Source organism: Globicephala melas, chromosome 5 (genome assembly GCF_963455315.2).
Source record: "Globicephala melas chromosome 5, mGloMel1.2, whole genome shotgun sequence".
NCBI lineage: Eukaryota > Metazoa > Chordata > Mammalia > Artiodactyla > Delphinidae > Globicephala > Globicephala melas.
Genome location: NC_083318.1, coordinates 36,222,748 through 36,238,594, shown reverse-complemented (window position 1 = coordinate 36,238,594; position 15,847 = coordinate 36,222,748). Strand labels below are relative to the sequence as shown.

Below are 15,847 nucleotides of genomic sequence, written 5' to 3'. Positions count from 1 at the left end.
AGGGGAGCCACCACTCAGTTTTAAGATGCAGATTTTAATACCATTTTAACATCTCTGAAATTGAGGTGCATCTTAATGTAATTACCAGTGATTTTTCTCTCTGTGTGGTACCTCAAATAACTGCATCTCATAATTACTGGCACATTACATTTGATAAAAGACACTGTGTCGCATCGTGTCATTTCTCAGCTCTAAACCCCCTTCTCATTTTATGCAGCGGAAAAGCCAGAGTCCTCACCATGCCCTACACAGCCCTGCCTGTCAGGACCTGGTTACCCTCTGACCCCTTCCCTGTCTCCCCCTCTGACCCCATTCCAGCCTCCCCGGCATCCTTGTGTCCCTCCAGCTCCCTGGGCGCTCCTGCCTCACTCGTCCTGCTTCAGGTCTTTATCCTGAAGCCACCTTCACCTTGAGGCCTCCTCTGACTATGCTTTTAAAACTGCAGTGCCTCCCTCCTCCCAGCACTCCAGTGTCTGCCTTAGGTGTTGACTTTTCCACCGGCCCTACCTCTAAACCCACCGCTTTTATAGGAGCATGTACCGGGCATGCACTGCCTGTTGGTCCTTTTCCCTTCATCTCCTTAGTAAATGAAAATTTGAAACAAAGAGTAAACATATGGGAAACCACAGAATAACCTGGTAGCAATGAGCAGGGTCAGCGCTCTAGCCCACGGAAGCAGCTTTTTGCGTCGGAATTTAAACATTCATGAACCTGCGTTCGATAACGTTGAAGAGGGTGGTGTGACTATTGTAGGCGCCATCTGATCCTATGATCTCCGTCCTCTTGATCGGCCTTGGATCCCGTTGCTAGTTTTATCTGCCTTCTCAAAACGCATACCAAAGACCCCCATGTTCTTAGTGACGATGTTAATTTACCTTTTAGAGAATCTACACTGTGTAGAATTTTCTAGAATGTTCTGGTTTCCCAAGCACTTTGACAGGTTATTGTAGACCCCTCACAAGAGGAGTCAGAGACTGACTTAAAGGAAAAGTTCTGAGTCACACAGTGTGATTTTGTGAGATTAAGTATGAGCTATGAATCTCAAGGCCCAGAGAACTGAAGTCTAGGCTGCTTACTCACACCCGGACTCTGTGCTTTGTCCCTGTTCTGCATACAGCATGACCATCTCCAGAAAAGAGCTACATGTGTGGGAAAGTAAGAGTCTCACCTTAGTGATTGAGCCCTTGGTGTAACACAGTCCAGCTGCATGTTTCTAGGTGCATGTTTCTCCCTGTGATGCGAGATAGTCAGGGAGGAGCAGATGCGGCTAGAAAAGATTTGAGCTTTGGGGACAGACAGACTTAGATCTGAGCCTCTGCTCCACCAAAAAGCTGTGTGGCCTTGGACCTCACAGGATTTTCACAGATAAAGCCACACTGAAGATGAGCTAACATCCACAATTACAAAACACACAAGCAACAATCCACCATAAGTGAGAGCCAGCATGTACAGTAAGCACCACGTTTAGACCACAACGAGCACCGAGGAACTCAGGTGAAGGGACTGTTAGAGAGCGCTTCTAAAGGAAGTATGTTTAAAACAATAAAACAACAACAGGAGGAATTACTAGCATAAAGACAAGACATGATGTAAAAAGATGACAGATAAAAAACCACGTAGTTTATGAATGAAAATTACAGTCATGAAAACAGAAATTTAATGGATGAGTTAAACAGCAGATCAAATTATGGTTGAAGACACAGTGTGTAAACTAGGAGAGAAAGGTGAGAAAGTGGTCCAGAATATGACACAGAGAGCTAAAGAGATGGAAGATATGAGAGGTTAGGAGACATGGGAACAGAATGAGAAAGTCCTGGAGGGACTTCCTTAGTCTTCTAAGAATTCTAGAAGGAGAGAATGAAGGAGGGATAAAATTCAAAGTGATAACAGATAAGAAATTTTCAGAAGTGCTGACTGTCATGAATTCTAAGGTAAAAGAAATGTTGATTAACTTAAGATTTCTGGAGGTGGGAATGTACATTAAAAATTTTAAACCACTGAAGAAATAGAAACAGAATAGGTAACTTTCAAAGCAGTAGAGGAGAACAGTGATAACATAAAGATCCTCTTCAGAATAAAAGCTACAGGGAGCCTAAAAGATCCCCTTCAGTATCAAAGCTACAGGGTGCCTAAAAATAAATCTGACCAATGTTTATAAGAGCTTAACAGAGATGTTTATAAAATGTTGTTGAAAGGATAAAGCAAGAATTGAGAGAAAGGCCTTGTTTTTGGATAGGACAACTCAATTTTGGAAAAACAGTGATTCTCTACAAATTAATCTGTAAATTCAATCCAATTAGAAGAAAATCTAAAAAAAGCTGTTTTCCCAAACTTGATAAACTGATCCTAAAATTCATATGTAAAGAAAAGCAACCAGGGCTTCCCTGGTGGCGCCGTGGTTGAGAGTTCGCCTGCTGATGCAGGGGACGCAGATTCGTGCCCCGGTCCGGGAAGATCCCACATGCCGCGGAGTGGCTGGGCCCGTGGGCCATGGCCGCTGAGCCTGCATGTCCGGAGCCTGTGCTCCGCAACGGGAGAGGCCACAACAGTGAGAGGCCCACGTACCGCAAAAAAAAAAAAAAAAAAAAAAAAGCAACCAAGCATAGTTAAAACAGTTTTGTACAAAAGAATATGGAAGACTTGCCCTAGCAGCTATGAAGTCTTCCTATAAACTACAGGAATTAAAGCAGTGAGGTATTTATATAGAAATAAACAGACAGATCCACAGAATAAAAGAAGGAGCCTGGAATGAAATTCATATATATATGGAAACTACATCAGATAAGGTGGCATGACAGGCCCATCATAAAAAGATAAATTACCTAATAAATGGTGCTAGGACAATTAGTATCAGTTTATCCAAAGAAAATTAGATCCCTTCCTCATGCCACAGAAAATACGTATTAAATGCCTTAAGATGTACATGCAAATAGGAAACATTTTTAAACTTTAGCCGAAAATTTAAGAGAAAAATGTAATTAAATCAAGGGAGAAAGGGATTTTTAAAAAATAAGAAACAAAAGATATGATCCAACAAAGCAATGATGGATGAAATGAACTTGAGTTGACCCCTGTCCCTCTGTCCTGGGGTTTAGGTATGGATGGAGGAGGGATTTTTTTTAAAAAATCCCTTAAGAAAGGGATTTAAAAAAAATAAGAAACTAAAGGTATGATCCAACAAAGCAATGATGGATGAAATGAACTTGAGTTGACCCCTGTCCCTCTGTCCTGGGGTTTAGGTGTGGATGGAGGAGGACACACTGTCCACTGTGCTGCAGACACACCTGCGGGATGACCAGGACAGCATCGTCCACCGGGTCTTGGGCCAACTTGGCGGCCTCAGTGAAGAGTGAGTACAGCCTTCTGGAGGGTGGGGGCCTGTGTCCTGTGTGATACTCCATGCTAACCTGAGAGTCCTCATCCGTAAGGTTAACCGTACCCCAGCCTCCCTTACAGTGTGATCTTGAGACCACATTGTGAATATAAATGTGAAATAGAGTGATAGCAGAGTGCCGCGGATGAAAGCTCGGAGTCAGAATTGATGTGGGTACATGACTTACTGGATATTTTACATGTCTCTATATTTTCAACCCCATGAGATACTAGTTTTGGTTTCTGCAGTGAGTATTCATTTAGATTTACCCTTTCCGTTGCTCTTGATGGTTTCCTGTATCATTAAGTTTCCATCTAGGAGTATTTTCTTTGGCATGAAGGTTCTCATTATTTTAGATGTGCTGGTGACAAATTCCCTTAGGTTTTGTTTGTCTGAAAATGTCTATCTCATCTTCATTTTTGAGGAATGTTTTCATTGGGTATAGAATCCTAGTTTGGTTTTTTTTTTTAAATACTTTTGAAGGTAATATTTTGTCTTCTGATTTCAATTGTTTCTGGTTGCTTTTAAGATTTTCTTTTGTTCTTTGGTTTTCATCAGTTTATTATAATATGCCTAAACATGGATGTGGTTTTTTGTGAATCTCTTGTTTGCTTGTTTTAAATAAATTTGTAGTGCTTCTTGAACCTGTGATTTGCTATATTCCATCAGTTTTTGAAAATTCTGAGCCTCTATCTCTTTAAATATTCCTTCTGCCTATTCTGTCCCTATTTTTCCTGGGGCTGCAGTTACACGTTTATTAGATTATTTTCACCTTATGTCCTTTGCCTCTTAGAAGCTATTCTGTATTTTTGTTCCCTGTGGTTCAGTCTAGATACTCATTTTGAACTATCTTCCAGTTCATGCTCTCTTCAGCTGTGTCTTATCTGCTGTTAAACCCATGTACTGAATTCTTAATTTTGGTTACTATGTTTTCAGTTCTAAAATTTCCATTTTATTTTTGTCATAGTTTCCAGTTATCTGCTAAAGTTCATCTTATCATTTAATTTCCTAAACATGTTCATCATAGCTGATTATTCTAATGTCCAATATCTTGTGGGTATGTTTCTATTATCCATTTTTTCTTGTTATTTTTGGTCACTTCTTATCTGTTTGCAAGTCTGGTTATTTTTACTGAATGCTGGACAGTGTTATTAAAAATTGTAGAGATAATTTGAGACTTTGAATGATGGGATCTTCCTCCAGAGAGGATTTATCTTACTTCTAGCAGGGATTTCAGAAAGTGACAAATCAACCACTCCATTGGTGAATTTAGCTGATTCAAAATTAGGTCTTTATAAGGGATGATTCCTTATTCTTAGGATGAGGGCCCCCGGCTGGAAGCCTGGAGTGTTTGCCAGGTCTCTTCTCCTTAGTAAACTGACTGACAGTGCCTTGTTCAACTTCTCAGGCTGTCAGAAAATACCTCAAGTTATAAAGCCAAATGTCAAGCCTGCTGGGTAGACCGAGGTTTTCTACTTGACTCATTGGGATAGGAACTCAAAAATAGCTCATCATTTCAGTTTTGGATGTGTTAATTTTGAGAGCTATGTAAGAAATTTGAGTGGATATGTACTGAAGGCAGCTGCATATATGCACCTGAAACTTGGGGCAGAACGTGATAAAGTTAAAAAGATTAGTAAAAGAACAGTTAGCTGAATATAACCCAGGTCAGCACCACGTCTAAGAGGATGGGCAGCAGGGGATGGGATAATTCCAACCTACGACCTCTGTAAAGGCTCCCTGTGGGGCATGACTATTGGGGGCATTTCTTGGTGGGTCAGTGTACTAGGATTCTCCAGAGAAACAGAACCTATAGATATAGATATAGATATACAGAGAGAAGCTGAGATGTCCCGAGATCTGCAGCTGACAAGCTGGGGACTCAGGAGAACCAATATGTAGTTTCAGTCCCAAGTCCAAAGGCCTAAGAACCAGGAGGGCTAATGGGGTAAGAGCCAGTCTGAAGGCAGCAGTCTCAAGACCCAGGAAAAGCCAGTGTTTCAGTTTGAGTCCAAAACGAGAAACCTATATCCCACTCAAGGCCTTCAGGCAGGAGGAGTTCCCTCTTACTCATGGGTAAGTCAGCCTTTTCCTCTCTTCAGACCTTCAACTGATTGGATGAGGCCCACCCACATTAGGGAGGACAGTCTGCTTTACACAGTCTACCAATTCAAATGTTAACCTCATACAGAAACACCCTCACAGAAGTTCTCAGAATGATGTTTGATCACATGTCCAGGCACCCCATGGCCCAGTCAAGCTGTCACATAACATTAACCAGTCACACTCAGTGGAGCCGAGAATATTGACCCCTCAGCCCGGCCCCCACTTTCTCCAAAGGTCCACGCAGTGCATCCTGCAAGGGCATGACCTGCTCTTACGCTCAGCTCTCCGGAGGCTGGCTCTCCGCAGCAGCGCCATCACCACCCTGACCCAGATGAGGCTGTCAGGGAAGAAGAGCCTTCTCCAGGAATTGCGCGAACAGCACGCCCTGGAGCAGGACTCCTCCCAGTGTCTGGACGAGCATCAGTGGCAGCTGCTCAGAGCCTTGGTAAGACTGTGCGTCAGCCCCCTGCCCCGCAGACAGGAGTGCTGCTTCCTCAGCTTCCAGGTTCCAGCCCGGTTTAGCCAAAACCCCAACCCTGCCCCAGCATCGTTGTGGGGTCAGGACAATGGCAGCCCCCCCTGTAGTGGGGCACCCAGTATGCCCAAAGTTTCTGGTGTACGTTATAATTATACTAAAAACGCACGTGAAATCAGAGCACGCATAGGTACAGTCGTCATCGGGCGTTGGGAGAAAAGGGCTCTGTAGTCTGTGTTAAGGTTTTAACAAATCAAAAGAAAGACTTTGTAAATTGTGGACTGGGATTTAAACCCAAGCAAGCTGACTGCAGGTCTCCTGTAGCCACTGAGCTATAGGAGCAGCTGACGTTTTCTGACCCCTTCGCGAGGGACAAGCTCACAGTCTCTTTTGCTCGGCCCAGGAGGGCTTGGTGGGAAGCAGGCAGGACTTACTGCCCTACCTCTGATTCCCCCATCTCCTTCTCCAGCTCTTATTCCTTCAGGGAAAGAAATCCCCATAGGCCTTGTGTTGGCCTCCACGATGTCCCAGACTACTCGCGGACTCAGACGTGACTTTAGAACCCGCTCTGCTGGGGGACTTACAGAAAGTTACTTAGCCTCTCTGAGCCTCTGTGTCCTCATTGCTGCTAGTGTTCAGGCCTCACGGTGTTTGGGATGAATGAGGAAGTGCTTGTATATGTGTGAAGCCACATGGTACTGGGCATGTGGTTGGTGCTCAATAAATGCCTTGGGGGATCTTCAATATACCCAGGCCCATCAAGTGCGTATAGAGGTCCCCACTTTCCACCCCTTCTCCATCCCTTCTCCAACCTTCCTGGGACCCCGGGCAGGGCCGACCGTACATCCTGGTCCTGGCCCTGACCGGAGCATCCGTGCAGGGCAGCAGTGGGGCTCCAACCTCTCCCCGCCCGTCCTTTTCAGGAGGCGCGCGTCCTGGAGGAGGCTGGCCGGCTGGAGGAGGAGACGCAGCAGACACGGCTGCAGCTTCGGCAGCAGCTCCTGGCCGAGGCCCAGGAAGTCGGGCAGCTCCTACAGCAGCACACAGAGCGCGCCATCGGGCAGACGCTGCTGGGCCACGCGCGGAACATGGCCTCCAAAAGCCGGGCCAAGGACAGGGATGACTTCAAGGTGCGAGGCCACCCCAGCCCCAGGGAGCCCGAGGCACTTTGGGCTGGGGTGGGGGGTGGAGGCGGACAAGAGGCAGGGTTTGGGCAGAGCAGCAGCCGGGGCTGCCCAGGGGCTTCTGGCCTCGCGGGGCTGACCTGGTTCCCTGAGCCTCCTTTTCCTCACCCGTAAGAGGGAAGGCCTCCCCCGCGGAGCAGTGCGGACTTGTGCCTGCTGCCTGGCCCCGTGTCGCACCCTTCTGAGCCCTGGCTCGGTCCTTGCAGCAGCTCCGAGAGGGACGTGGTTTCACTCAGAGCCGCCCCGCCCAGCCGGTCAGCGGCTGACGCAGGATTCAAACCAAAGCCCCTCTCCCGGGGAGAGACATGGACACTCCCTGCCTCTGGCCGCCTCTGCGGAGACCTGAGGGTTGGTGGCGTTGGCCCTGACAGCTGAGCAATGCAGCTAAAATCAGTCTGACTTGAGTAAGCAGTGGTTTACTCCTTGTACTGACCGTGATGACAAACCCCAGGTGTGGAAATAGCCGTAGTAAGAAGTGACGTGAGCGTCGCCCTCCTACGTCTGCAGGAGGGCTTTGCCTGCTTCGTCTCACTGGGCTCTCACCACAGCCCTTGCACGGAAAGGATGATTTTTCTTTCCATCATTCAGGTGGGAAGACTGAGGCTTATCGTTGGGCAAAAGACATGTTTAAAGCCTCCCAGCCTCAGTGAGTGGCTGGGACCGGAGGTGGCCTTGCCCTGCACGACCGACCCCTTGGCTGCCTCCTCCCTCGAGCCATAAGAAAAGGCAAGGCACCCCGTGTATTGCAGACCACAGCAGAGAGAGTCCGTGGCCGGCACCCACGGGAGGTGGCACAGATCTGCGGCTGGCAGCAGACCCACATCAGGATATGCCAGGACGCTTGCGGGCACCTTCCATGAGTCCTTTCATTTACGTAAAGTCACACATCTGCACAGTAAAGAGGTTGGACCCACATTTCTGAGACACCCCTTGTCGTTCTAAATCTCTCACGTCTGCCGCACGTGATCCAGACGTCAGGGCTAGCGATGCTGGACGGGTCTCTTCCTTCTCCTAAAATTCTATAACTCTGACCTAATCAACGGTCGTTACAGGAAAACAGAATGAAGTATGAGTTTGGCATATTTTGTCCTCACTTTCCCCAAGGGACTCTGATTCAGAATTAGATGATGATGAACACCCCTCCCCGCCCCCAGTACACACACGCACCAGAAAGAACATGGGCTCAGTATCTGGAAGGATGTTCATTTCACAGGGCTCCTTGGCCCCAGGCCCTGCAGCAGGTGCTGGGATAGAGAGTAGCCAGGTGGCAGCATTCCTGCCTTCAGGGAGCTTACGATCTACTGGGAGAGGACACGCTAACCCTTGAGAAGTTTTGCAGAAACTGAGACAACAGGCCGTGCCTGAGGGGGATCGAGAGAGGGCTGAAAAGTTGGAGCTACTCAAGCAAATGTGTTTGCTGATTCGAATGGTACACCAGCTGGAAAAACTAACGAGGAGGAGAGAATGGTGGAGGCCCTGGAGAGGGGGGGAGGGGTGGGATGCAGAGGGGGTAGACACCACTCCCCTGTGGCAGGAAGACAGACGGACAGAAGGCGTGATGTGCAGGCGGGTTTGCTGACCTGAGAGGGGAGAAGAGGGACTTCCTGTCTTCTGCCTTCCATGTGCGAAATGAAATTCAAGGAAGGCCACTGGCCGTCAGTGGGAGCTCCTGACCGGAAGTGCAAGGCCAGAGCCCAGAGTCCTCGTGGGGGGTGGAATCAGATGTAGATTTCCGACAGAGAGGGAGAGAGAACCGGCCACAGTAAGGGAGGAGCAGGGCCCGGGAGTGAGAAGGTGGGCTCTCACCTGCTCCGCACCCTGAGCTGCAACCCTCCTCACCTCCACAGCTTCCGTCCACACCTGCAAATCAGGGAACATTTCTTAGGCCTTGGAACATAACCAATCACTCAACAATAATAAATGGGTATTTTTTTCTTGCCCAAAGCTTGGAACCATTCAATAAATGCTGAAATGGGGGCTCTGGAGCCTGACTTTTGCCCATTATCTTATGAAGTAAAAGACGGTGATTCTGCCAGTGCACAACCAACATGTCCCTGATGATGGGACATCTCAGCATTTCCTTTCTGTTCTGCTTTGGGTCTGAAGGTATATCATTGAGGAATGCATGTAACTGCAAGGGACAAAAATAAATAGAAGTTACTGATCTCACATAACAATAAATGTGGAAGTAGGTGGTTCCAGGCTGGCACAGAGGCTCTGTGATAGGACCAAGGACCAGACTCTCTCTTTCTGATCCATCATTCTTGGTGTTGGTTGGTTGCCTCATAGTCTCAAAATGGCCACTGCCACTCCAGACATCAAGTTTGCACTCTAGGCAGGAAGAGGGAAACAGCAAAGTCTGTCACCCCCACCAAGGCTTTGCCTTAATGTTCGGAAAGGGATGGCCCTCAGCAGACTTTCCCTAATATTTCATCTCATTGACCAGAACTGGGTCATACAGTCAGTCTCAGACCATCCCTGACAAAGGAAAATAAGATTATCGAAACTGGTTTAAACCAGCCACGCACTGTCTGCCTGCTCCTGACCAGCCAAGGTTGGCAGTGGGTGGAAGATGGGAGCCAGGACCATGTCGGCCATGGCTGGCTCCGAGTGTGCCCTCTGCCGAGACTTGTCCCTCCTGCCCACAGAGAACACTGATGGAGGCGGCTGTGGAAAGCGTCTACGTGACCAGCGCTGGTGTCGGCCGGCTCGTGCACGCGTATTACCAGCAGATCAGGAGGGCCATGCAGGACCACGAGGAAAGAAAGCGGCATCACCTGAAGACCCTACAGGGTATAGCGCCCTTCCACCGGGAAGCCCTGCCAACCACGAGCCAAACATGCTCTTAGCTGGGGACAGGGCAAGATGTCAGGTCTTTCAAATTTTATTTTGGGAGATTTAACTTTTTAAATGTTTTATGTATTTATTTATCTCCTGCTCTGTCCCCAAAAGGCTTTTGAAAAAGCACTTAAAGAAATATATCCGTACAGTACAGTAGGATTTTTTTTTAAAGTAGGCTAATCAGAACAAGGACAGGACAGTGAGGTGGAGTTGGGGCTACGCCATCATCTGGGACGTATGTCATCAGATCCCTACTTAGAGGTGACATGGGTTTGGCTCTGGACGTCCTGGTGGCCAGAGAGATAGAAATTTCCTCAAGTAAAGCTGTCACAGTGTCCATAAGAAAAGGCTAGTGGGGGCTTCTCTGGTGGCGCAGTGGTTGAGAGTCCGCCTACCTACGGGTTCGTGCCCCGGTCCGGGAAGATCCCACATGCCGCAGAGCGGCTGGGCCCGTGAGCCATGGCCGCTGAGCCTGTGCGTCCGGAGCCTGTGCTCCGCAACGTGAGAGGCCGCAACAGTGAGAGGCCCTCGAACCGCAAAAGAAAAGAAAAGAAAAGAAAAGGCTAGTGGCTCATAAATGTGCCTGAGGCCCAGACAGTTTTCCCCTGTGGGCTCTTGTAAGAGGCCACCCAGGGGATGGAATGGACAAGATCCCCAAGGCCAGCAAGAACGTGGTGTAGTAACAGACAAAATCCAGTTTCTTAAGGCCTGTTCTTGTACCATCCCTCCCTGCATCCAGGGCTTCAGAACAAAGCAGAATCCCATGTTCTCTGACGGTCCAAGATCCCTAGACGAAGGACCGGCAGGGTCCTGGGGGCAGGTCTTCTGTGAATATTATGTTTCTCAATAAGCTCAGCTGCCACATTTCTCTTCCCCTCGCCCTGGGGAATTTGAGCCCTACATTCAGATACAATCTGGGACACGCCCAGAAATCTACCAGCTGGCTACAGATCCCTCCTGCTGTTTTTCCAAAGTAAGGGTTGGTCTCCTTCGGCAGGAGACAGATGAGACTGATCGCCTCTGCAGAACGTTCAGGGACCAGGGTGCTCACATCCCCTCTCTAGGCCTCGGTTTCTGCATCTGCAGGGCTACGGTTGGGCTCCCCCTTCATACATCCTCTCATTATAACTACGGTCCAATAAATAGGCAGTTAATTCAGGTGGTAGTAAGAATCCAGTAGAAAATAATTTTAGGCTTCATCATCTGTTTCAAAATATACCATTGTTTTAAATTAAAAAAAAAAAAGAATAAGCAGGTTCTGATATGCAGACCAGTGCACCTCGGCCTCAGAGGCTAAACCTCCCAGCTCCTTGGAAAGCACCCAGTTCAGCACCCACGTCTGTAAGGCTAACTGCACCCCTACGGCTCTGAATGGGGTTTGAATGGTTTTTCCTTCCTGGTGTGGATTTTTATGCATTTGTGGTGGCCCTTTAGCGTTAACTCTTTCCTATTCGGCTCCCCTTTCTCCTGATACTTACAAGAAAGCCGGGCCTGAGCAGTTGCAGGGAGAGCCCGGGTGCTGCCCTCCCGGGTTCGCAGGGTGTGATGGAAGCTGCAGCATCCTCACGCACACGAAGTCCTTCCCAGGGTGAACTGTGGCGCTGGTGGAGGCACACCTGAGAGCATGTGTGACCTGCTGATCCCTGCACCTCAGCGCCCGGGCCAGACCTGGCAGTGTCAGTCCTTCAGACATGCACCCTCACCGTTGTGTGTATGTTAAATGCTCTAGGTGAGAGAATGGAACATTTCAAGCTGCGGAAAAAGCAGGAACTCTGTGATCCTTCGTCAGGGGCCGAGGTAGCGGGTGGAGCTCAGGAAGCCTCCGGAGCTGTGCACCAGAGGTGAGGCCTCACTGCTGTCTGCGGGTCCCCACGCGGGCCATCCCGGCCCCTGTGCATTGCACGTGTCTCTAGGCGCTGACCTTACACTCAGTGCAAGTGACACTGACACTCTCGGGAGCTGACCTCCCACACATTCACCTGCGGACCCGGGTCTCCTCTGCCTCCCCCGCTGCGTGGAAGCCCATGAGCCCCTGTCTGGCTCTCCCTTCTACGCACGGCCCCTGCAAGGGACCTGGCACAAGGGCGGAAGTCAAGGTGTGGTGGGAGCTTCCTTTCCAGGTCTGAGCGGTCTTCACAGCCCTGAACTGGCATCTCCTCTCTGATCCGTGCTGAGGGTTCCCCCAGAAGCAGACCCTGAGCCAAGGACCTGGGGGGCAGGTGAGCCCAGGAAGCACAGGGAGGGAGCAGGGGAATGAGGACGAAGGCTGTTTGCCATAACAAGGACCCACCGCCAGTCACACGCTGTGTTATCTCAGGGATCCAGAGGTCGGAAGTCGGGCGGGCGCCGCCGGTTTCTCTGGGCCTCACAGGCCGAAATCAAGGTGTTGCTGGCCAGGCTCTCATCGGAGGCTCTGGAAGCTTCCACGCTTCTTCAGGTGTCGGCAGAATCCAGTTCCTTGTAGAACGGAGGTCCCATTTCCTTGTGGCTACCGGCTGGCCCTCCGCCATCCCATCGGCCACTCTCTGGTCTTTGCACGTGGCCCCTGCATCTCGGAGCATTAAGTCCTGCCTACACTTGGAATCTCTTCTGCTGCATCTCTCTGACCCCCGCTGGGGAAGCTTCTCTGCTTTTATGGGCTCTGGTGATTGAAACCCACCAAGATAATCCAGGATCATCTCCAAATTTAAATCAGGAACCTTAATCACGCCTATGAAGTCCCGATTGCCGTGTAACAGAGCATCTTCACACGTTCCAGGGGTGAGGGCGTGGACACCTTTGGGGGCCGCTGAGCAGCCTACCACATGGGAGAAAAGCCAGTAAGGCCTGTGATGATGAGGGGTTTCCATGGCAACTGAGGCCCAGCCCTGGTCTGGACCTCCTGAGAGATTGTGCAGAACTCAACTTCCAATTACGCCAGCAAGGGGCAAGGAAAATAGGGGATATGTCTACCAACCCCCTTCCACATTGGTTGAGGGTCTGTCCTGGAGGTGTTAACTCTCCAGCCTTCCCAGGCATCCCTGAGCTGGCCAAGCCCCCCGCCCCCTTCACGGCCAGAGGAAGCCCTGGTACCTGGTCGCAGGTGCTTGTAAGATGCCGGTGGTGCGTGCAGGAACTGTCCACTGAAGGGCAGCCGACCACCAGGTGGGCTGAGGAGATGTGGGCTCCGCACCGACAAGTCCATGTAAGCACATACTTAGGTCCTGAGCTAGGCACGGGGGACAGCGCCTCCCACCCGACTGCTCACAGCCTGCAGGGAGAGACGGACAAGTAAAGAGATGGCAGTAAGTTGGTGCGGGCACTACGATGAGGGGAGGGGGCACTGCAGATCCACAGCAGGGGCAGAGGAGAGGCATCCCGCCGGCTGGAAGCAGCAGCAGGACCACCGCTCTGCAGGGTAAAGGAGAGCAGGTCCGTGCCATGCCACGAGTACATCCCAGCCCTCATCTCACGCTCATTTAGGAAACAGGAACCACGGCGTCCCCTGGGTCAGAGTGAGTCGAGCATCCCCTCCGTAAATCCTCTGGCCATTAACAGCGGTCAGTAAATGCCCTGCCACTGGGTTGAGGCTGGGGCTTGCTCTGACTGTCGCATATCCATCAAACTACAGTCCAGCGGTTCTCAGATCTGGGGGACATCCGTCTCACTTGGCTTTCTGCTGAACATGCAGGGCCGCCCCACACCTGGAGACCCAGACTCAGGGACTTGGAGGGAGGCCCAGGCATCTAATTGCTGACACACTCCCTCCCTCCAGGGATTCTGACGGATGTGGTGCAAGGGCTCCACTTTGACCCCAGTGACCCAAGAGGTGGGGCCTTGGCCACCACCTGGTCCAGCCCTGCTGGGTTTATGGAAAATAAAAGCAAAGCCCAGTGCGGGTGTGGGTGCATGACCCAGTCTCACTGATTTACAGGCTCATACATGGCTGTTGATGCCCTTCCCTCCGTGCCCATCTCCTTGAGTTCATAAGTGCAGTTTCTAGTGAAAGTCAGCCAGAGCTCCTAGGGACAGAGCAGTGTGGTGATGACAGGTATTGACTTTAAAAAACGAGATGTCAATAAGCACAATTCTCAGTCAGATGGTAAATTTCAAATTGCATCTCTGGCAAGGGGTGGGATTGTGAGTGAGCTTGCCTAGGGATACCAGGTGACGCGGTGGCGACCCCTCCCGTCAGCCACATAGTGGCTGGGTCCCTTCACGCCCCGAGCCCCAGGTTCCCCATCTGTAAAATGGGGTTGCAGTAACACCTATGTCATGGCTGTATAACTGTGCAGATGAGCCATGCAAAGCCTGCACGACGCTCACACACAGGCCAGCACGTGGCCAGGGCGCCGATGTCCATCATTGCCGTCAGTGCTGTCATTGCCGAGCCGTGGGGCACTGCACAGTGCAATGTGAACTTCAAATAGCTCTGGAATCAGGACTCTTTCAGAATGGATTTTTTTTTTTTTAATGTTCATTTCCGTAGTCAAATCTGAGTCCAAACACAAGAAGTCTATGAACTTACGCATCTAACTGGATGACTCAGATCCCACAGCCAGGCCTACAGTCAGGCCGTTTCCTCCCTCCAGGACGTGCCAGGGGTCAGCAGTCCTGAAGGGGCTCCTGCTCCCAAGCTCGGGCACCACCTGGCTGTCCCAGCACAGCCTCTGTCCTCTGTGGGCTCTCTTGTCCGGGACCCTTGTTGCTCCCCTCCTGGCTTAGAGCTGTGGCCTCTAAGCTGTGACCAGAATCCTGCTCGTCCTCCCTGCTTCCCGTGCTGCAACCAGGGCATCGCAGAAAACACGAGGCAGCCCATGTCTCAGATGCTCCTGGACCCTCGCGTGGCTCCCCAGGCCTCGAGCGTGGAGCCCTGCCCCTAACCCGGGCACACAGGCCCTTCCTGGGCAGGCCTGTCACTTCCCTGCGTTCCCAAGAGCCAGGTCCATGGGGGAGCAGACAAGCCAGCAGGATGATGGTCGAGAGTGGCCAGGACTGGTGACAGAGCGGGTCTGGGGAGGAGGCTGCTCACAGAAAGAAGCCACCCAGCTTCTGTAGTGAGCTGAACGGGGCCCGCAGAAGATATGTCCATGTCCCTAATCCCTGAACCTACGCATGTGACCTTATTTAGAAAAAGGTCTTTGCAGATGTCATTTATGTAAAAGATCTTGAGATGAGGACATCACCCTGGGTTATCCCAGCGGGTCCTAAATCCAATGGCAAGGGAAGCAGAGGGACATTTGACCACACACAGAGAAGATGATGTGACGACAGAGGCAGAGATTGGAGTGACACAGCCACAAGCAAAGGGGTGCCAGCGGCCACCAGAAGAGGCAAGGAACATGTTCACCTCTAGAACCTCCAGAGGAAGGACGGCCCTGTCAAGTCCTTGACTGAAGATTTCTGGGATCTTCTGTGAGAGGACAGATTTCTGTTTTTTTAAGCCCCCTAGTTTGTGGTCATTTGTTAGAGCAGCCCCAGGAAAATAATGCATCCTCCTTGAGGGTGTGAGAGAGAACCACACTGCAGAGCACTGACCTCAGCCGTATCACAGTTATTTGTTCGATATCTATCTCCCTCCCCAGCTCAGAGTGGGGCCCCATGAGGGCAGAGGCTATGAGTCTCTTATTCACAACTGTGTCTTCAAAACCCAGCATAGCACCTGGAAGCCCAGAAATACTTTTATGAATAAAGGAATGAGCGGATAGATGGATGGATGACGGATGATGGGGTCTTGTAGGATGAATAGGAGTTTGCCAGACAAAGACAACAAAGAGGGGAAAGGCATTACTGGTAGAAGGAAGAGCAGAAGCAAAAGCAGGTGGAATTTTGTGCCTTCAGATATACTCCATGGACACCTGCCTATTGATGCTAAAAGTGACTTCTGCC

The 15,847-nt window shown here is 50.3% G+C and overlaps 1 protein-coding gene across 6 annotated transcripts in view; it reads left to right on the top strand.

Moving 5' to 3' along the window:
• The window catches only part of EVC (EvC ciliary complex subunit 1), an 86,633-nt gene that overhangs the window by 65,278 nt on the left and 5,508 nt on the right, over positions 1-15,847 (top strand). For all 6 annotated transcript variants that reach the window (XM_060299152.1, XM_030864181.2, XM_030864182.2 and 3 more), the window contains 5 exons: positions 3,240-3,349; positions 5,714-5,924; positions 6,878-7,084; positions 9,787-9,931; positions 11,709-11,820. In XM_060299152.1, the coding sequence (XP_060155135.1) occupies positions 3,240-3,349; positions 5,714-5,924; positions 6,878-7,084; positions 9,787-9,931; positions 11,709-11,820 (785 nt within the window). The remainder of the gene's footprint in view (positions 1-3,239; positions 3,350-5,713; positions 5,925-6,877; positions 7,085-9,786; positions 9,932-11,708; positions 11,821-15,847) is intronic.